Source organism: Pantherophis guttatus, chromosome 4, assembly GCF_059756535.1.
Source record: "Pantherophis guttatus breed Tessera chromosome 4, ASM5975653v1, whole genome shotgun sequence".
In the NCBI taxonomy this organism is placed as follows: domain Eukaryota; kingdom Metazoa; phylum Chordata; class Lepidosauria; order Squamata; family Colubridae; genus Pantherophis; species Pantherophis guttatus.
In genome coordinates, this window is record NC_142066.1 from 62,270,766 (window position 1) to 62,294,135 (window position 23,370).

General features: G+C 39.3%; 1 protein-coding gene and 1 long non-coding RNA gene across 5 annotated transcripts in view; one reads left to right on the top strand and one right to left on the bottom strand.

The window, feature by feature from the left end:
• Positions 1-201: 201 nt before the first annotated feature.
• The window catches only part of LRRC37B (leucine rich repeat containing 37B), a 59,648-nt gene continuing 36,479 nt past the window's right edge, over positions 202-23,370 (bottom strand). For all 4 annotated transcript variants that reach the window (XM_034416261.3, XM_034416259.3, XM_034416258.3 and 1 more), the window contains 2 exons: positions 17,228-17,346; positions 202-791 (listed from right to left, as the gene is read on the bottom strand). In XM_034416261.3, coding sequence (XP_034272152.1) covers positions 250-791; positions 17,228-17,346 — 661 coding nt within the window. In that variant the 3' untranslated portion in view covers positions 202-249. The remainder of the gene's footprint in view (positions 792-17,227; positions 17,347-23,370) is intronic.
• Positions 9,318-12,042, top strand: LOC148114133 (uncharacterized). The gene is made up of 2 exons (XR_015734221.1): positions 9,318-9,756; positions 10,499-12,042. It is a non-coding gene; the product is annotated as an uncharacterized LOC148114133 (long non-coding RNA).

The following is a 23,370-nucleotide window of genomic DNA, read 5'->3' on the forward strand; positions in this document are numbered from 1 at the left end:
CACATCAAACTGTAAATCACATTGTGACCAGCTGTAATCTGAGAGCATATACGATCTAGTACCTGAATTTTTTAACATAAAAAATGCTAGGCTTTAGTGATTAGGTGGCCTAGACATTGATATTTGAACATAGATCTTTTTAACATTTATATTTTATTGTGCTTTACTAAGTGCAATGATAATATATATTGCTGGTCCAGGTATGCCATATGTGTTTTTATTTATTTTAATATTGTAAGATGCCAAGAGCTACCCAAATGGGTTGCCAATAACTTTTATAAATATAACATAACATAAATAAAAATAAAATGAGTTACAGATTATCCGGAAAATGAGGTTCTTGGTTAGTTCATCTGGGATGAGAAATGCCAATAGTTTGTTCAACATTGCTTCAAAGAGAACACAGTCATCACTGTGTGGTAAAAAATTAACTGAAGGGGGAGCAGAGGTAGTTTGTTCCTGATGCTCACTATGTGTCTCATGAGACAATGTTTTATCAGGCAAGACTTCATTAAAAGTTTTTGAGTTATCAGTAGGACTTCCGGAAATTAAGGTGCGCAGCTTTTCTATTTTGGCCACTAACTCTTGAGCCTCCTCTTCACTTCCCACTGTTTTGTGAGCCTCCTGTAGAAGCTTGTCTAATGTATCCAGGTTCTTCATCAGGTTTTCAACAGCTCGCTTCTTATTCACAAATTCATCAAGAATTAATTTTCTTAAGAGTGCAATTAGTTTCCTGGTTTCCAGTTCTTTCATTATTTTATCTTGCGTAGTTGCCCAAAGTTCCTCTTCCTCTGCTCAGAAAGAAGAAAAAAGAGGGGAAAAAGAAACAGGTAAGCAAATGCTATGAGTGGAACAGGTAACTGAGTTTGCTGGATATTAATCAGTTTATTCAATTAGAATTAGATGTGGTTTACAGTACAATCTGGTATCCATTTACTAATTGAATTAGTTCCAATTACTCTTAAGCAGACATGTATCAGATTACACAATGGATGTTACATAATCAGTACATTTGGATGTTTAGATGATATCATTCTCCATGCAAAGAGAAGATGCTAAAAATTTGGGTTGTTTGGCTGACACAGGAATTCGTGGGGACAATCTACTAGCTATCCATGGTGGAATTTTAATTAAGAAAGAAAGTGGGTTTGCCACAGATAATATGTGGTCATTACATAAATCATAAATTTCATCCATGGATTATACCAGCTTTCTCCAACATGGAAACTATAGATCATAGAATTCCTAGCTAAAGGCATAATCAATTGTCCCTAGAAAAGAGACATCATCAATGCTCCTGTGAAAGGAAGAAAAGTAGCTCAGACTTCTCTAGGAAAAAAAATCAGTGAGTGTTGGTGATGGCTGCCACAAAGCTGAGACAACCAAAGAACAACTAAGACTGATGCTGGAGCGAAGTAGGTGAACAGTGACTGAAACTGGGGGAGAAGATTCCCTTTCTTCTTCTTCTTCACATAGGAATGAATGAGAAGATATGAACCTGAAAACAATATCGAGAAATTATGAGCACTAGGCAAGAAAGTTAAGGAGTTAGGAGCTCAAGTGGTGTTTTCATCTGTACTTCCAATGAGGGAAAAAAGAATGTTAGAAATGAAACATTGGTTTAAGAATTGGTACTGCCAAGAGAACTTTGGATTCCTAGACCACAGTCTGCATTATCTACATGAAGGGATTTTGCCATGGGATGGGCTGCACCTCACAAGAACTGGGAAGAACTGGGAAAACAATTGGCTCATATTATCAGAAGGACTTTAAACCAAAATTGAGGGGAAAGAGTGACCAGTCTTCAGGATCTTTAGGATTATTCCCAAGCATAAACCGCAAGACAAGCAATCAAACAATGAGGTAGCGGGTAATGGGAAAGAAGAAAATCTCAGATATAAATTAGGAGATATAGGATGCATACCCAAGGTCAGCCATAAAGGACTCAAATGCCTATACATCAATGCTCAAAGTTTGGGGAACAAACAAGGCAAATTTGAAGTAGTAGTACATTTCCAAAACTTGGGGTGGCATGAAATTCACAATTGGAATGTACTGGTGAAGGATACAAAATGTTCAAAAGAAACAGACCTAACAAAAGAGGAAATGGAGTTGCATTATACATAAGAGATCACTACATCTCTTCAGAAATGCACACAACCAAGAATGGAAGCCTCCTAGAATGCAAATGGGTCAATAAAAAAGAATGACATTGCCATAGGTGTATATATACCTATAAAAGAGCTGACTTTAACAAATTTAGAGTTTGGGAAGGATTCTATGAACAAAAATTTTAAAGGGGAAAGCAACTCAATAAGCTTGGGAAACTCTGAAAAATATGATTATAAAAAGCCCAGTCAAGCTCAATATCACTGAAAAAGAAAACAAGAAATCCAAGAAGAAACCAGCATGGTTTCACAAAGAAACTGTTTATGTTTATCCTTGATAAACTGAAAAATAAAAAGGATAAATACAAAAAATACAACAAATGGAAAGAAAGACACATAACTTAGGCAGAAAACCAACACACAGAATATGATAAGGCAGTAGAGAGAAAACAGAGTTACTTACTTCATTATTTGCATCTGTCTTTGTGCAAAAAGATAATATATTCCAATTTACCAAAAACTTGGAATACGAATTAAAATAAGCAAGAAAATGGTAAGAGAACACCTGTCCTCTCTAGAAGAGTTCAAATCACCAGGACTTGACTGGTTGCATCATAGAGTTCTGTAGGGTCTGGCAGATATGATCTCAAAACCATTGAGTCATATATTTCAAACATCTTGGAGCACTGGGGAACTATCAGAGGACTGAAAAAACTGATGTGATTCCCATATTTAAAAAAAAAAAAAGATCCAGGAAACTGCCAACCAATCAATCTGACATCAATACCTGGAAAGATCTTGGAAAAGATAAGCAAGCAACAGATCTTCAAACACCTATAAACAAGCAAAGTTATAACCAGAAACCAACACGTGTTTGTCAAAAACAGATCATGCAAAACACATCTAATTTAATTCTTTGACAAAGTAACTATATAGTGGACCAGCAAAATGTAGTAGACATAACATACTTGAATTTCAGAAAAGCATTTGACAATTTATTTCTTGGTAAACTAAAAAAATGTGGGATACAGAGTATCAGATGAATTTATAACTGTTTGACATACTGCACTCAACGTGTAGTCCTTAATGGAACTATATGGAGAGTGGTACGCAGTGGGTACCCCAAGGTTCTGTTTTAGTACCAATACTCTTCAATATTTTCTTCAATATTTTCATAAATGATTTAGATGAGGTAATAGAAGGGGAACCTATCAAATTTGCAGATGACACTAAACTGGCAGAGATAGCCAACACCCCAGAAAATAGGCTCAAAATTCAGATGGCATTTGACAGACTTGAACAGTGGGCCCTATCTAACAAAATGAAATTCAAAGTAGAGAAAAGTAAGGTTTTACACTTAGGCAGAAAAATTAAATGTACAGGTAAGGTTAAGTGAAATCTGGCTCAATAACAATAGCTGTGAGAGGGATCTTGGAGTCCTAGTGAACAATTACTTAAATATGAGCCAGCAGTGTGTGACAGCCATCAAAAAAGCCAATCCAATCCTAGGTTGTATTAAAGAGGGATATAATCAAGGTCACGTTAAGTAATAGTACCACTTTATAAAGTCTTAGTAAGACCACACTTAGAATATTGTATCCAGTTTTGGTCACTATATCAAAAAAAAAAAAAAAGATGTTGAGATTCTGGAAAGAGTACAGAAAGGAGCAACAAAGTAACTAGAGGGCTGGAGGCTAAAATAAATATAGAACAGTTGCAGGAATTGGGTATGTCTAGTCTATAGGTAGTCCACTAATTACAAATGTAATGGAGCCTGCCAATTACATTGGTAACTGGAAGATACGTTGGAGTGAATCACGTAAAATAAACATGAAACCTCCTGGCTTTTCCCCACAAATGTGCTGGTCATTAAGTGCGCATGTGGTATCTCAGGGTGGGAAGGCCATGGTGGGCCTAGCTATGGAACAGGCTACCTACTTAAGATCATCCAAGGTCTCCCCCAAATCACTGAGATACCTCATGCAATTGCTCCCCCCTCCCATCTTGCCACACCGGGTCATTTATCTTGCAAAGATCTAGTGAGCTCTCTCTTCCCCAGCCTCTCTGCGCACAAGATCATGGTCCCCAGAAGCTTCCAGACTTGGCATTCAAAATGTTTGCAAGTCAATGGGACGCTTTGAGGCAGTGCAATTTCGCTGCTTCAAAACATCCCGTCGGCTTGCAAACATTTTGCAGAGATTGGAAGCTTCTGGAGACCATGCAAAATGTTAGCAAGCTGACCAGACACATTCAGTCAGAGAAACCATATTGCCTCAAACCGTTCCATTGGCTTGCAAATGTTTTGCATGGAGAATGGAAGCTTCTGGGGGCTTTGATCTCATGGCCTGAAATCCCATGATAGCATGGTCAGTGGTGGGTTGCTACCAGTTCGCCCCAGATCAGGCGAACTAGTGGCGGTAGCAGGAGGCTCCACTCATCTGCCTCTCTGGACATCTCTGTGCATGTGCAGAAGCTTCTCTGCATGCGCGCCCATGAGCAAACCAGCCGAAATTGAAACCCAGTACTGAGCATGGTGCCCAGAAACTTCCAGTCTCAACTCAAAATGTTTGCAAGTTGATGAGACACTTTGAGGCACTTCTCAAAGAAACCATGGCAGAGAGAAGGCAGATCTTTGCATGGTAAGGGAGTCTGGTGCGGCAAGATGGGAAGGGGAAGCAATTGTGAGAACTGAGGCAGATAAGCAAGGTGAATGTTACAATGCCTCTGCGGTCATTGTAAGGGTGAACGACTCTTTCTTAATTAACATTCTAATATTATATTAAAAAGAATCATAAGTCTCAAAACAGGAAAGAGTCTAGTAAGTAAGTAGTTAGGGTAGCTCTTTTCTTAAATAGATGGTGGTTCAAGACGTATGATCAAAAATGTATTATAGAAGAAAAGGGGAGTTGTTGTTTACAATCGGAGAGGCCTAGTGAAACGTCAAGTATATGCAGATACAGAGGGTAGGATACTGATGTTAGAGATTAGTATTGGCCAAAAAATAGTATTGTTAGTAAATATATATGCCCCTAATGTTAACCAAATGGGTTTCTTTAAATATTTGCATAAGAAAATTAATGAATTAAATTACGAGCATGTATGCATAGTAGGTGACTTCAACGTGATTGCTGATACTTCAATTGATTATGATCCAGGAAGGGGTTCTCCTAAATATAAAAAAGGGCATAGGAAGGTACTCCCCAAAACATGGGATAACCTAAGAACAGAAATAGGGTTAAGAGATGTCTGGCGAGACTTCCATCCTATGCAAAAGCACTTTACATATTTCTCCCCCAGGCATAGATCATAGTCTAGAATAGATATGGTCTGGTCAACATCAGATTTGAAAGAAGGCATAAATTTGGTTGAAATAGGGATGAATATATGGGCAGACCACTATCCCCTGGTAATAAAATGGAAGGGGTCCACTAGAAGAGCGAGATGATCTATGAGGGCTGAGATCATGAAAGATGAAGGATTTATAAATATGATTAAAAAAGAATTAGATCATTTTTTTACCGAAAACAAGAGAGAAGATACTTCCCTTCAAAATATTTGGGATACTGTCAAAGCAGTACTTAGGGGATTGGTAATAAAATATACAGCTACCAAATGGAAAAAGGAGAAGGCCAAACGGATTGAGTTAATGGCTGAATTGGAGAAAGCTGAAGGAGAGCTGCGTTTAGTTCCACATAATAATTTGATTAAGGAGAAAATTGACATGATTAGGCATGAGTTATCTATCCTAGATCAAAACGATTTGGCGAATAAAATTCGGAAATGTCGACAAAACTAATTTGAGCATGCTAATAAGCCGGGCCGGTGTTTGTCATATAGATTAAGAAAAGAGGCAGAATGTAGAAAGATTGAATTTTTACAGGACTCTATGGGAAATTTGGTAGATACTACAGAGCAAAAAGGAAAGGTGCCCCAAAATTTTTATACCTCCTTATATAGCCAAGAAACCCATCAGGAAGATAAACTCAAGAGTTATCTCCAGAATCTACAATTGAAGATGATTCCGGATTATTGTAAAGAAATTTTAAATGCAGAAATTACAGTTGGAGAAATAGCAGTAGCTATCAAGAAACAAGCCAATGGCAAGACTCCGGGAACGGATGGGATTCCTAGTGAATTTTATAAAGGAGTCTTTGACTCACTTAGTTTGTACATTAAAACCTCTATTTAATGAGGTTTTATTACACTCTAGGATACCCTGGTCCTGGACGGAAGCCTACATTTCCCTAATCCCGAAACCCAATACAGATAAAACTCTGATCCAGAACTATAGGCCAATCTCGCTCCTGAATGTGGATTACAAGATTTTTGCGACAATACTAGTTGAGAGACTCTGGGTGTTCCTGTCCCGATTTATCCACCAAGACCAGAAAGATTTCCTGCCTCATAGGCACCTAAGAGATAACATAAGGGTAGTATTGAACACCTTAGAATACTGTGAGACACACCCTGATAAACCAATGGTAATGATTTTTCTGGATGCCCAAAAGGCTTTTGACAGAGTCAACTGGAATTTTATAATACAACAATTGGAAGTGATGGGTTTTGGGTCTCAATTTACAAAGGCAGTTCAAGCCATCTATTCTAAACAGTCAGCAAGGCTATTGTTTAATCGATCACTATCAGATGAGATACAGATTTATAAAGGTATCAGACAAGGATGCCCTCTTTCACCGCTGCTTTTTATTTTAACACTTGAACCACTTCTTAAGACGATCAGGCAGGATTCAGAAATTAAGGGCTTAAAAGTTAAAAGGGAAGAATACAAACTCCAAGCATTCGCCAACAATTTGGTTTTCATATTAGAAGATCCCCTTATTACAGGACCAAAATTACTTACTAAATTAGATGAATACGGGGAGGTAGCGGGATTAAAAATCAATAAGGATAAAACCAAAATGTTAACAAAAAATTTGTCAGGTGCCCAAAAGGAACAGATCCAAAGTATTATGGGGATTAATTGTGTCAAAAAACTTAAATATTTAGGTATTTGGCTTACAAATAGATGTTCTTCTATCAAAGAGCTCAATTATTCCAAATTATTAATAGACACAGTGAATGAAGTGGAGAGATGGCGGCATATTCAGATCTCGTTTTTGGGTAGAATTGCCGCAATAAAAGCCCATGTTTTACCGAAATGGATCTTTTTATTCCAAACTGGTTTATTTGCATTTTCAAAATAGTTCTGTTTGGCGGCTCTTATTTTTTTGAACTAATTCTTCCTTCTCCAGTAGATCCATTTTGTGCTTTATAACCAGGGCTGGATTTTCCTATAGGCTAACTAGGCTTCAGCCTAGGGCCTCAAGATCAAGAGGGGCCTACACAGTGGTGGGATTCTGGGGGCGGGGGGGGGGGAACCAGCAATTTAACAAAGGATTCAGTGTTTTTTTTTGTAATTTTATTGGCCCACGGAGCTTCAGCATAGGCTAATTGGCCTCCCGGCTCTCAGCTGATTTGTCTCCGCTGTTTTGCTCAGGGCTCTTCTGCTTCCTTGCAAAGAAACGAAACTGAAACTGCTTTGCTGTTGCTGCAAGGTTGGAAAATTAGGCACGCAGAATTCTTTTCTTTTTCCTCACCAAAAAAGGTACGTGCAAACAATGGGAAATTTAAGGAAAAAAAGGAGAGTTCAGGATTTTAAAACACAAAAGAAAAAAAAGCTCTATTTAACTAGGGAATTGTAATAATTGAGATACTATTAATTGTATATTGTGTTGAAAGCAGAAATGGTTAAGTTGTGGTTTGGAGGAATATATGGGGGAAATTATTTGGTTTATTATTATTGGTAAATATAATTAATTGATTTGTAAGAAATTGGATTGCATGGAAATAATTGGAATATTCATGTTCATATTGATTAATATACAAAAAAGGTAGTTATATAACTAATTGATTTATATTAAAATGTTGAATTTATATTAAACAACTAATATTACATAATTAACCAATGTGAGGATGGATATAAAAATAGATGACAATGGGAAGGGGTATAATATAGAATAGAAGGGAAAAATTGAATTTGATTAAAATTAGAGATGAGGATGAAGGGTAATATTGGTTTTTTACAAAAATAGATGAGGAATAAACATGGCAAAAAGGAAATATAGAAATTGTAAATTTAATTGAAATGACTAAACACTGTTTAAATTTGTGACCCGGCCAAATACTCTGTTCAAAAAAAATACATTGTATGTTTGTATGTGTGTTTCTAATTATTGTTATTTATTCATATTTGTTCTCTTTTATTCTTTAAAGTTTAACAATTCATTCTTTATCTTAATATCTTTATATTTGTTTGGGGTTGGCTTTCTTCCCTTTCATCTTTTTTATTGTACAGCAATCTTTCTCCTCAAACCTACCACCTCTCTCTTTTCTTTCCTTCTTACTTTCTCTTCCTCCCCCTCTTCTTCTCCTCCCTACTTCCTCTTCCTTTCTCCTTCTCCTCCTCTCTTCCTCCCTCTCTTACCCTCCCTCCTACTCTAATTTCCCTTCCCTTCCTTCATCCCTCTCTATTGCTGTATCCTTTTATGCATATGGACTACTCAGAGGGCTGAAAAAGTTATTTCTGACTGGTCCTCGCACTTTTGACCAGTCCTCGAACTTACGACTGTCCTCACATTTTACGTTTTTGCCCTATCTTGTCACCATGGTGAAGAGAAGCAGTTGTGAAATGAGTGACATGGTTGTTAAGAATGCTACAATGGGCATAAATGATGACCAGTCATAAGTGCGAAGACCGGTCAAAAGTGCGAGGACCTGTCAGAAATCACTTTTTTCAGCCCTCTGGGTAGTCCTTTTGTGCATATGGACTACTCAGAGGGCTAAAAAAGTTATTTTTGACTGGTCCTCGCACTTTTGACCAGTCCTCGAACTTACGACTGTCCTCACATTTTACGTTTTTGCCCTATCTTGTCACCATGGTGAAGAGAAGCAGTTGTGAAATGAGTGACATGGTTGTTAAGAAAGCTGCATGGGCATAAATATGAGGATGGTCATAAGTGTAAGGACCGGTCAAAAGTGCGAGGCCCAGTCAGAAATGACTTTTTTCATCCCTCTGAGTAGTCCCTATGCACATAGCCACGCCCACCCGGTCACATGACGAGCTACCCACGCCTACACAGTCATGTGACCAGCTAGCCACGCCCACCCAGTCACATGATTGCCAAGCCACACCCCCAACTAAGCCATGCCCACAGAACCTGTTGTTAAAAAAATTGAATCCCACCACTGGTGAAAGGGCCTCATAAGTGGAATAGCCTAGGGCCTCTTTCAATCTAAATCCGGCCCTGTTTATAACATCCATTTTAATTTTTATATCTTTCTTATAAGGATCTTTCTGGAATTCCTTTTCGGGTCTTTTATGGTCATCTGTCAGTATTTTTAGGGTTTGTCTTTTCTTCATATTTCTTTTCCTTGTATAATCAATAATTAATCCTCTGGCAAAAGCCTTCACTGTATCCCAGTGGTTTTGTGTCGATGTTTCTCTCCTGTTTTCCTTAAAGAAAAAATCCAGTTCTCAATTCATTTTCTGTATGAAATCTTTCTCTTTTAATATTGTGTTGTTTAATGTCCATCTAGATCTAGCTTTTCACCCTTTCCAAATAGCAATCACCGGATAATGGTCTGCCCATAGGTTAGTATCTATTTTCACTTGTTCAATATTTAAAGTCAGTTCCATTGTTGTCCATATCATATCTAATCTGGACCATGATAAATGTCTATCAGAGTATAAAGTATATTGTCTATTTTTTCCATTTATTTCTCTCCATATGTCTTTCAAGTTTATTTCCTCTATCATTTTAAAAAAAGTTCTCGGCAATATCTTTCTACTATGTTTTGTAGTTTTGTGTGTTTTATAGTCCAATTTTTCGTTCACAATTCCATTAAAATCTCCCATCATACAGACATTTTCATACTCCATTTCAAGTATCATATTATGTAGTTTTCTAAAAAAGTTACTTTGGTTATTATTAGGAGCATAAATTGCTACCAAGAGTAATTTTGTATTATTATCAGTTATTTCGACCATAAAAATTCTACCTTCTGAGTCGGCGTATTTCCGCTCTGCCGTTAATACGTTTCTAATATACAAAGCAACTCCTCTTTTTTTACTTTGTGACAATGATAAAAAAGTTTTTCCAAGTTTTAGTTGAATCAATAGTTGTTCATGTTGTTTTTTAATATGCACTTCCTGTAAGCAAATTATATCAAATTTTAATTGTTCTAATTTATGAAATACTATTCTTCTTTTACTGGCCAAATTGAGTCCATTTACATTTATTGAAATTAATTTCCTTTCTTCCATATTCATACTTTATAAATAGGCTTTGTTGCTCTGGTCGATCTGGCTTCACGTTGTTCCTTATATTCCATAGCTCCGCCAACCACACTTTCTGGTGCTTCCAACATTAACAAATCCTCTTCAGCGGATTTTATTGGAGCTGCTGTTCTACCTAGAATCTTGTATCTGTTTCAGACAATTCCAATAAAGCTGGGTAAGGAATTCTTTGTTGATTTGAATAAAATGGTGCTGAAATACATTTGGCAGGGAAAGAAGGCAAGAATAAAACTTAAGCTATTACAAGATGCTTAGAGAGGTGGTTTTGGTCTACCTAATTTTGAACTATACTATCAAGCAGCTAGTTTAATGTGGATTAAAGAATGGATAATATTGAAAAACACTAGACTATTTAATTTGGAGGGACATGATTTGTTGATGGGGTGGCATGCCTTTTTATGATACAAAGGAACTAAAAAACAGGGGTATTTTAGAAGACATCAGATACATGAAGCACTGTTTTTGAATTGGGAGAAGATAAAAAAATATCATTATATGAAGATCCCAGTCTGGATATCTACAATTGAAGCCTTTTCATATTCAGTGACATTTAAGGGGGAACAAATTGTTAGATATAGTGAACTATTGGATGAAAAAGGTAAACTTAAACTAAAGCAAGACCTGGAAAATCAGGGATTTAAGATGGATTGGTTTTCCTACATGCAAATATTTTCTAGATATCGAGAAGATTTCAAACAAGAAGGTGTTTATAATGTATTGACTGTTTTGGATAAGATACTAATGGGTTCTGATGATCATATAATTAAAAAGTTATATGGATATTTGTTAAAGGTAAAATTGGAAGAAGAACAAGTTAAAGAATCAATGATAGCATGGGGGAAAAATTTTGGTTATGGTATTGATTTAGAGAAATGGCAAAAATTATGGTTATATAATTACAAAATGACAATGTCTACAGCATATAAGGAGAATTTGTATAAGATGTTTTACAGGTGGCATTTACCCCTGACGAAGATAGCCAGAATGTTCAAGAACAAATAGGAGAAGTGTTGAAAGTGCCATCAGACCCCAGGATCTTACTACCATATGAGGTGGACATGCGTAGACGCAAGGAGATTTTGGACTAAGATACACACGTGGTTGGAAAAAATGACAAAGAATCATATTGACTTTAAACCAGAGACATTTTTATTAGGGATATTAGCAGAGACATTTAACAAAGAACTGCAATATTGACTTCCGGTTTGGCGTCACGGGGATGCAGTCAGGGAAATGGCGGGACTCTGATGAGTCAGCGGTGGGGGACGGCAGCCATGGCGGCTGCCTCGAGACTGCGACAGATCGGGACAAACAAAGTGCAGGAGGAAGGAAGAAAAGATGATGTGCTTCAGGGCCGGGTGAGTGACACCAGCCCAGGCGAGAACAACGCATTAAAGAGGATATTAATAAATAAGACCCCCAGCTTTACTTAGCGGCTGAAGATCTGAGGGGCTTGAAGATTTTGGGGGGAAAAAAGGGGGGGAAGAAGTTTTAAACCCTTTAAGAACCTTATTTCATCACTGATTGATTGGAGGTAATTGCTTATTAACAGAGCTGGATATTTGAATTTTCTTGTTAAAACTGAAATGAACTTGAAAAGAGAAAAGCGAAATTAAGGATTTGCCACCTTTAAAAGACAGACAAAGAGATCAAATGGATTGCTACATAAATGTTTCAAAATTTATTTATTTATTTATTTATTTATTTTATTTGTTTCTATTTCTATACCGCCCTTCTCCAAATAGGACCCAGGGCGGTGAACAGCCAAAGTAAAAAACAGAACATACAAAATTTAAAAACAGTTTAAAATAATTAAATATTTTGGCCGTAAATTAAAACAATCCAATTTAAAATCAATTTAAAATTTAACTCAAGCCAGCCCAGCTAGTTAAAATAAATAGGTTTTCAGGGCCCGACGAAAAATCCGGAAGTGTGTTATTGTACGTATCTCTGGGGGGAGGTTGTTCCAGAGGGTGGGCGCCGCCACAGAGAAGGCTCTCCCCCTGGGGTTCGCCAGCCGACATTGTCTGGCGGACGGCACCCTGAGGAGGCCCACTCTGTGCGAGCGTACTGGCCGGTGGGAGGCTATTGGTGGCAGAAGGCGGTCTCGTAAATACCCCGGCCCTAAGCCATGGAGCGCTTTAAAGGTGGTCACCAACACCTTGAAGCGCACCCGGAAGACCACCGGGAGCCAGTGCAGCTCGCGCAGGAGAGGTGTCACATGGGAGCGCCTCGTCGCCCCTATAATCCCCCGCGCGGCCGCATTCTGGACCAGCTGGAGCCTCCGGGTGCACCCCAGGGGGAACCCCATGTAGAGAGCGTTGCAGTAGTCAAGGCGGAAAGTGACGAGTGCTTGAGTGACTGTGCATAGGGAGTCCCGATCTAGAAAGGGGCGCAACTGGCGTATCAGGCGAACCTGATAAAAAGCCCCCCTGGCCACGGCCATCAAATGATCTTCTAAAGACAGCCGTGTGTCCAGGAGGACGCCCAAGTTACGAGCCCTCTCCGTGGGGGCGAGTGATTCGCCCCCAAAGGCCAGCGATGGCATCAGCTGGCTATATCGGGACGCCGGAAGCCACAGCCACTCGGTCTTGGAGGGGTTGAGTTGGAGCCTGTTTCTCCACATCCAGGCCTGCACGGCCTCCAGGCACTGGGACATCACTTCAAGGGCATCGTTGGGGTGGCCTGGGGTGGAGATGTACAGCTGGGTGTCATCAGCGTACTGATGGAACTCCACCCCGAAGCCACGGATGATCTCACCCAGCGGCTTTACATAAATGTTGAACAGAAGGGGCGAGAGGACCGACCCTTGTGGCACCCCACAAGCCAGGTGCCTCGGGGTCGACTGCTGCCCCCCTGTCAACACAGATTGCGACCAGTCAGAGAGGTAGGAGGAGAACCACCGCAGAACGGTGCCTCAGTCATCCCGTCCAGACATACCCAGTCAGAGGCCAGCCCTTCCCGAATCTGAGCGATTTTGTCATACAGATACTGCACAAAATCCTCAGCTCGGCCCTGCAAGGGGTCATCCCACACTTCCAGATGGAGGAGGGAGCGGGTCACCCTAAACAGGGCGGCCGGGCGATTATCTAATGACGTGATAAGAACGGCAAAATAGCTAGTTTTTATCGCCACTAGGTAGGTCTTAATATGAGGCCTCACCAGTGTTCGGTCAGATTCGGAGCGGCTGGTCCTCCAAAATGGCGCTTGAAGCTGTGACTAAGTGAAAGTGTTTATTGCGGTAACTTGTTCTTTTCTGAAAAGAACCATCTGACTTGTTACATATTGTGGATTACCTTGAAAAGAACTATGGCTTTTTGAATTTTGGAGATTCATATTCTGTCGTTAGATGGCTACATAAAGAAAGAAGAAATACAATGTTTAATAAACTTTTAACTAACTAGTGCAGCAATAAAAGACTGTGGACGTGATGTTTTACTGGAAACAGACTTTATAATAGAATTAAAAAGGATATGCAGAGTTTTAAGCATGGAAGTATTGACTTTAAGTTGAAATGCATATGGACAGATAAGGAAAAGAAGAAGCAAAATAGATAAATTGGATAGCAATGTTTGAATGTTTAATTGTTTAAATGGTTCAAAATTTAAATGAGTTTTAAATAAAAATAAGAAGTGTTCATGGTAAACAAAGATAGAAATATTAAAAATAGAAATGGGAAGTAAAGGTGACTAAAAGTGATATGTTTAGAAAAGCATAATTCATTGTAACATGCTTTAGTTTTAATTTGATAACAAAGTGGTGGATGATAATTATGATCAATTGTTAATGATTTTAGATGATTATTAAGGTACACAGATGGAAGTTATAATTGTAATTGCACTTAATATATCTTGGAATAATTAATATTAAGAAATAAATGGGGAAACACCCTGGAAGAGTACCGTTGGAAATAATGGATTAATAGATAATATATGGAAAAAGAAATCTTTAATAAGTTAGTAGAATAGAAGTTGGAATTAATGGAGGAGAATATTCTGAGAAATCAGCCAAATAATGAAATGCTGGAAATCAGCCAAATAATAGGTGGAGTTAAGGAGGAGAATGCTGTTAATCAGCCAAAAAACTAGATGGAGTTAAGGAGGAGAATGCTGGTAATCAGCCAAAACAAAACATACTGGAAATCAGCCAAAACAATGGAAAATGCTGGTAATCAGCCAAACGAAAGGGGAAGTTAAGGAGGATAATATGCTGAAAACTCAGCCAAAATATGCTATGCTGGAAATCAGCCAAATAAATAGGTGGAGTAATGGAGGAGAATGAGGAGAATATATTGAAGAATAATTATTAATAAGGGGTGAAAAAAAATGTTGGGTGATAATTAAAATGAAATGGTAAATTTTGAGATCTCTGTGTAAAAGTTTAAGAATATCATAGGATAGATTGGGTTTAGAAAACAAGAACAACAGAAAGAAATTTTGATTAATAAATTGAAATAAAAATTGAGTTGTATACATTCGGAAATTAAGATTTGTGGTGATAAAATTGTAAGGTAAATATATAGATTAATAGAAAAGATTGTTTTTGTGCTTAATGTTGATGTCAAAAGGGGCAAGGGATAAAAAATTTAGATAAAGCGGTATTGAATTCTGATTTATAATTGAATTTATAATTGAATATAAAAAGGAGGTTTGCCTTAGTAGGAGATTAGGATGTATGATGAGATAATAGAAAAATTTATTAAAATGTTGGAATTTATGTTAAAATCGTTTGTTTCTCATATGTTAAATTAGTGTACCCATTTGTGACCGGACCAAGACTTCGTTCTTGAAAAAAATTTCTTTTTTATGTTTATGTTGGAAAATTTTTTTTAAAAATTAAAAAAACAAAGAACTGCAATATTTAATTGTGAATATTTTAACAGCGGCTAGAATTGTATGTGCAAAAAATTGGAAAGGAGAGAAGCGAATTACTGATGAAGAAATTATTAAGAAAATGTTGGATTGTGCTGAAATGAGTAGATTGACACTTGAAATAAGAGAACAAGAAGATAAACAATATTATTTGATATGGGAGCTATTTTACCAATGGGTAGATAATAAAGCATGGGGATGAAATATTATATACAAAATGAAATTTGGGTAAAACGTTTAAATACTTGTTTTCTGTTACAGGAAAGAACATCTGTCATATAAAAAAAATGTATTATAGACCAATGGAAAAGTATTGGTATGCAAATCATATTTCATAAGATATTAAAGTAGTTACTTTCATTTTTTCTATTTCAATATTCCAGAAAATGCCCAATATAATACCCTAAGGTACCTTAACATGTACCTTACTTGTTAAGGTATCATCTTGGGCAGGGCTGGACCAGCTAATATCATTTTTGGATTAAAATTACAAATTAAGTCCTTTAAATTTAAATGTTTCTGCTATTTTTTGCTAACTTAAGTAAAAAAAAATCTGAGAATGAGAGGTAATATCTCAGTTATCACAAATCACAAGATGGAAAGGAAAAAAAAACTACCCTGACTTCTAGACCTATAGTTGCCTTAATGAGACCCCTTAGTCTACATTGCCTAGACTGAGCAATTAGTGTACTGGACTGGGTGACCAATAGTTCCAAGGAGGTTAGTCTCAAAAAGACAATATAAGATCTTTTCAGTAGAGATGGGAGATTCTGTATCCTTGAGTTTATCATCTTGGATGAGGTTGCACTACCCAAGGCAGATCTAGGGCATAATCTGGAAGTTTTCCTGGACTCATTGCTCCTGCTTGAAGAGGAGGTAGCAGTTTTACCTAGGAGTGCTTTTGCTTATCTTTGTGTTGTGAACTAGTTGTACCCATTCCTGGATACTGGAGGCTCTTTGCTTGGTCCTTCACACCCTGATCATATCTTATTTGAACTATTGCAATGTGCTCTACATGGGACTATCCTTGAAAAGAATCTGCATCAGCTGGTACAGAATGTGACCGTGCAAGCAATCTTGAGTGTCCCCAAGTACATGTAACACCTCTGCTGTCTGACTGCATTGGGTGCCAATTTGCTTCCAGGTCCAATTCAAGGTTTTGATTATGACCTAAAGGTCTCTACATGACATGGGGCAGATTACCTGTGAAACTGTCTTTGCCCTATTACATTGGCCCATCCCACAGGAACGGTATGTTGTGGACCCCATCAGTTAGAGAATTTCAGCTGGTGGGATTTGGGAAGAGAGCCTACTCTGCTGCCACCTCCACCTTTTATAATGTTCTCCTCACAGAGGCAAGGTGGGCCCCCATTCTCCTGGCATTTCAGGAGAGTCTGAAGAGCTGGTTCTGCCATATTGCTCTGCCATGTTGCTCTATTGCTCCCCACATCTTTTTCACTTTTAATGTTTTTGCATCCTAATATTCAGATGCAGTTTTTATGTTTTTATATTTTACTTGTATGCTGCCAGACTTGCTCTGTGAGGGAAATGGATAGTTTCTAAATTTGATAATAAAATAAAATAATAAAATAAAATAAACAAACCTATCACTTCCAAAAGAGTTAATATTTGGAACTGGATACCAGAAATGATAAGAGAAATTAAGAAAAAAAAACCTGTCTGGTTTAATCAATTTTATGGTGCATGCCAATGCTTCCTGATGTATCCATTTAATATGCAATCATTATTTGTAAATAAATTATTTACCTCTGCCATACTCATGTATTGTTCTATCATTGGATTCCCCCCCCCCCACACCAATCTACCTACATTAGAACAGTGAAAGATTGGAATGGATACAGACAATGTATTTTGGAAAACTGCTTTTGACCTACCGTACTCAATGATATTTAAGAGACAATTGTTGGTGCAATCCAATTTGGCAGTTTTGTGCAAGACTTCAATGGAACTCAGAATTTTGTGATGGTAATAGGACATTTTCCTAGGCAAAACACTGTGGATGAAAAAAAAAGAAGGGCTTCACAAACTTTTATTATTACTTCTATAAATTAAGATCTGTACCTCCAAGTTTGAGTTAATCTTTTCAATCGGACGCCACAGTTTAGAATAATTTTCCCCTACTATGTTGGGAATTGTAATTTAAGACTTTTAGAAGACAGCAGTTTAGGGAAATTGACTTTTAGATTTTTCAGATAGACTTCTACTTGAAGAAAACTCTCATTTCCCCTGCACTTCCCCCTCTAATACTTTACAATAGAGTTCTAGTTTGTGGTGAGGGAAACATTTGGTTTGGTTAAATTATTACTTGCTGGACACCATGGGAAGCATCATTTGCCAATGTCATCAGGCCCCAGACTTTCAGATTCCAAGATAAAAAAGAAAGATCTCTGTGTCCATATGGCTCAGAACTGGGCTGAAGTAATAAGGAGTTAATATTCAGATAGCAAACAATGGTGGTAATTGCTTCCCAGCTTCCCAGAATATCTACTGATTACTAGTCTGATATTATATTTCCAAGCAGCATTAGAAATCAATAGGAAGAAGCAAAAAACCATAAAGAGGAGGGCCTCATTATTAGAGTTAAATTGTACAGGCAGAAAAACAAGTATTAAGATCAAAGCTCCTTATGCCTTGTGTGTATCTGGTGTTCTCCAGAAACAATGTAAACTGGTACTACAACTTGGAGACTATTCTTGACTTCAGAATTCAGCTACAATGGTAGAACCTTGCTAGAATCTGGTTTTATCAGATCCCTGGTACTTTTAAGAAATATAATGGCTCAGCAGTTAAAAACTCTGAGATTATCAGCTGGAAACCTGACAGCCCAGTTCCAATATCCAGGTAATATGTGATCGGGTAAGATCTTGTTCTTGCCCCATCTTAGGCAACCTAGCAGTTTGAAAGCATGCAAATGCAAGTAGATAAATAAGTAGCACTTTGGTTGGAAGTTAACAGCATTCCGTATCCCCTAGAGCAGTGGTCCCCAACCCCCGGTCCGCGGACCGGTGCCGGGCCGTGGAGTACCTGGCACCGGGCCGCGCAGCTGGTGGGGGGGGGGAAAGCGTCCCACTCCTTCTGTTCCGGTCTCCATTTGTTCCGACGCTCGCTTCCCTCCCCCTAAATCCGGGCAGGTCGGTGCGGCTGCGGAAGCGTCCTGTGGGCGGAGCAGGAGGAGGAGGAGAAGGAAGGGGCGGCGTCGCCCCGCCTGCCGCCCGCACCACGTCTCGGGAGAAGGAAGGGCGCCTGGGGCCGAGCCAAGCCGGGCAGGTCAGCGGGGCGAAGGGCCGAGCCAGACCTGGGAATGGGGGGAGGGGGAGGGGAGGGGGGTTTCGGGCCTGCAGGACTGGGAGGGGGGCTCAAACCCCTCCCCCCTCTGTGTGTGTGTGTGTATAAAAGTCACACCCTTGTGCAAACACACACACACACACTTCGAAACACGCCTCCCTGTCTGGGGGAGACTGGAGGGGGGGTGTCTCTGGGCATGGGGGGTGGCATGCACACGTGTCTTGCAATACACGCGTCTCTGTGTGTGTGTGTGAGAGAGAGAATCTGGGTCCTTCCCTTGTGGGGGCCGGGTTGTGTGTGGGGGGGGGTTGTATGCCTGCGGGTTTGCGTTGTATGAAATGGGCTCTGTGGACTCTATAGAGCTGGGTAGGGATGAGGTGGAGAGTAGGTGTGTGTGTGTGTGTTTGTGTAGTACCTGTGTATATATATGAAGATGAATAGAATAGAATAGGATAGGAATAGAATGAATTGAATTGAATTGAATTGAATTGAATTCTCTATTGACCAAGTGTGATTGGACACACATTGCTGGGAGTTGTAGTTTTGCAACAGCTGGAGGCACCCTGGTTGGGAAACACTGATATAGATAGATGCATAGATAGGCAGAAAGAGAGGACAAGCATAGCTCCATTTTTCCCAAGCAGGGTGCCTCCAACTGTTGCAAAACTACAACTCCCAGCATACCCAGACAGCCTCTGGCCCTCCAGGCATGCTGGAAGTTGTAGTTTGGAAAAAGCTGGAGGCACAATGGTTGGGAAACACTGACATAGATAGATGGGGGGGGGGAAATACGAACAGCACACTATAGCAGGTTTTGGTACTCTCCAAGTGTGAGCCATGGCTAGAGGCCCCAAATTATCTCTAACATTATACAGTGAAATTACATATAATTTATATTAATTCTACCAGTGTCCAAACATATAAAGTGCATAAGTGCATTAATAATTCATAACGTGTACCCAGGTGCTAGCTCTTCTCGCTTTTCACTGGTACTTTCTCATTTTTACAGTAGTTGGTGTAGGTGTATATTGTTTTTGCTCAAATTTAACCCACAAATTAGCAAAGATGAGTACGAAACAGATGTCGTCAGAAAGTTTCCTTGGGAAAAAGAAAAGGCCCAGTGAAGAGACAGAAGAAGAGCCTTCAGCATCAAAGAAACATAAAACTTTTAACAGACAATACAATGAGTCCTACTTGAAATATGGATTTATCGGGATAGGTGATTCCCACGCGCCAACCCCACTCTGCATAGTTTGTGGTGAGCGGCTCTCTAATGAGGCAATGAAACCCTCAAAACTGCTTCGCCACTTGAATGCCAAGCACCCTGGATTAAAAGACAAACCCCTGCAGTATTTTGAAAGAAAAAAAAGGGAACACGAAGGACAGAAGATATTTCTGAGGGCCACCACAGCAATAAAGGAGAATGCTCTGAGAGCATCATATTTGGTGGCTAACCGTATTGCTAAGGCTAAAAAGCCATTCACTATCGGTGAAGAATTGATCTTGCCCTCCACTAAAGACATTTGTCGTGAACTTTTAGGAGAGGCTGCTGTAAAAAAGGTAGCAAATGTGCCTTTGTCGGCTAGCACCGTGACTAGGCGCATTGATGAAATAGCTGAAGACATTGAGACACAATTGTTGGAGAGGATTAATACTTCACCGTGGTACGCACTACAGGTTGATGAATCTACAGATATCGACAACAAGGCAATACTACTTGTTTATGTGCGATATCTTTATCAGGAGGATGTGCATGAGGATTTATTATGTGCACTATCTTTGCCAACCAACACCACAGGAGCAGAACTGTTCAAGTCACTGGATGGTTATATATCAGGACAACTAAAATGGTCCTTTTGTGTCGGCATATGCACAGACGGAGCTGCTGCCATGACCGGACGGCTGTCTGGTTTAACCGCTCGGATTAAGGAGGTTGCACCTGAGTGCGAATCTACACATTGTATCATTCACAGGGAAATGCTGGCAAGCCGAAAAATGTCACCAGAATTTAACAGTGTATTGAATGATGTGGTTAAAGTTATTAACCACATCAAAGCAAACGCCCTTAACTCGCGTCTATTTGAGCAGCTTTGTGAGGAGATGGACACAGAGCACAGATGCCTTCTCTTATACACAGAAATAAGATGGTTATCCAGAGGAAAATCACTATCCAGGGTGTTTGAATTAAGAGAGCCATTGCAAAGATTTCTCTCAGAAAAGAAGTCACCACTGGCAGCACATTTCAGTGACAAGGTATGGCTTGCAAAACTGGCTTACCTGTGTGACATATTTAGCCTGCTCAATGAACTCAATCTGTCCCTTCAGGGGAAAATGACAACTGTTTTCAAGTTGGCTGACAAAGTAGCTGCATTTAAAGCCAAACTGGAGTTGTGGGGACGGCGTGTGAACAGAGGCATTTTGGACATGTTTCAGACATTAGCGGGGATTTTAGGAGAGACTGAGCCTGAGCGTTCATTCTCCCAGTTGGTGCACGATCACCTGTCTTTGCTTTTAGAAAAGTTTGAGCACTACTTCCCAACCACAAAAGACCCACGAACTGGTAAGGAATGGATCCGCGACCCATTTGTCAACAAACCAGACGAATGTAGCATGTCTGTACAAGAAGAAGATCAACTGCTGGAGATTGCAAATGACGGCGGCCTTAAAACTGTATTTGAGACAACAACTCTGCCGGTGTTCTGGATTAAAGTCATGGCGGAATATCCTGAGATTGCCACTACAGCTCTTAAGTCCCTTTTGCCTTTTCCAACATCCTATCTGTGTGAAGCGGGGTTTTCTGCAGTGACAGCAACCAAAATAAAACAACGAAATAAACTGGACATAAGCAAGACACTTCGGGTGTCATTGTCTCCTATTACCCCCAGATGGAACCGTCTCGTTGCAGAAAAACAAGCTCAGGGTTCTCATTGATTCACTAGAATCTAGTAACTAGAGCGCTTAGTTAAAGTTTAACTGTTAAAATGTTAAAGCACTTTATATTTATGTAATTGTATTTTATTTTGTAAGGCATGTTTAAATACAATAAAATAAAAGTTGTTTAATCAAAATAATCTGATATATAAACAATCAATGTGTCGTCGCGAACAACGCCCCCCACCCCTGCGCGCGCTCAGCGGGCCACGGTAAAATTATCAAAGGCTGACTGGTCCGCGGCGATAAAAAGGTTGGGGACCACTGCCCTAGAGCAGGGATGAAATACTACTGGTTCAGACCGGTATGGGTGAACCGGTAGTAATAAAAGCTACCAGTTCGGGTGAACTGGTAGTAAAAAAATGCTACTGGTTCAGACGAACTGGTATTTCTGACAATCAGCTGTGCTGCGTGATTTATATTCACTAGAAAGCAGGAAATCCTGCTTTCTAGCAAATCTAAGTCACGCAGCACAGCTGTTTTCCCCACCTCGCTGTTCTACTTACCTTAGAAAAGGCTTTTTAAGCCTTCTTTTTAGCACCGTGCAGTAGCACCTATGGTGTGCCTGCACGAAGTGCACATTTGGCATGCACTGCACACTGCAGATGCACATGCGAAGCACACATTTGGTGCACACTGCACATGTGTGCGCGCAGCAAAGTGGTAGCAGACCTCAGAGGATTTCAGCACTGCCCTAGAGTCAGACTTGACTGAACAGGGGAAAGAAACCTTTACCTTTACTTTCTGATACATTTAGTTCATCAGTTTTGCCTAACTTTAACTGGCAGTAAATTTTCAGGCCTGCTTTTTGAGATCTTTTTAACTAGAAAGAACCTTGGCATCTGGCTGAAGTATATGCACTGTGTATGAAGTTTTCATGTTAGAAAACAGATATTCCATAAGAAACAAAACTTTTCAAGCCAGGAGAAGTCAGACTGCAAGTATTTACACTTAACTCCAAAGTTTATAGTCTCCTTCGGAAGTAACAAGTTAGCAATTTGCATCAAAATGGCGATTGAAACCTGAAAGGGAGGGGCGGAGAAAGGGAAAGTTACAGAAAGTTTCGTTTCCCTGGCAGCCTCTTGCCTAGAAAGAACTGTTGTGCTGAGAGAAGGAGGATTTTAAACGTTAATTTACGATTGGGAAAATACTTTGACTTTGATGAACTTTTCTTTTTGGCTTCTGAATAAAATACAACGATCAATTTAAACTGAAAATGGCCTCAAAATCTGTAAAGACTGTTCCTATTAAAGGAACTGGGAGCGCTGGAAGCTCCCCAGCTCACACCCCTAGATTGCAAGCCTCTGCCCCTCTAACAGACCCACAGATTTTAACGTTTGAGATGATACAAGAAGCCCTACAAGCCACACAAAATAAAATTGCTACTGTGATTAATGAAAAAATTAATGAAACCAAGGAAAAAATTAATGAAACTAATGAAAAAATACAGGCTGTTTCAGATGAGATTTTAATTCAGAACCAGCAGATCAGAGATGATATACTATTGGCATTTAAATGTTTGGCAGGTGATATTGAAATGGTGGATGATAAAGTTGAAGAAATTAAGCAATCTACGGAAATTTTGGACAAAAAATTGGGAGAGACTCACAGCAGACTTGAGAGAGCTGAAGATGATGTAACGATGTTACAATATCGAGATATGGAATTTGCTTTAAGATTCAGAGGGGTGAAGGAGAATAAACAAGAGAACTTGAAAGAAATGATGTCAGAGGCATTGGCACAGTTGCTGGGGGAGACGAAAACTGAGCTGGGCTGGCAGGTTGACAAGGCATATCATGTT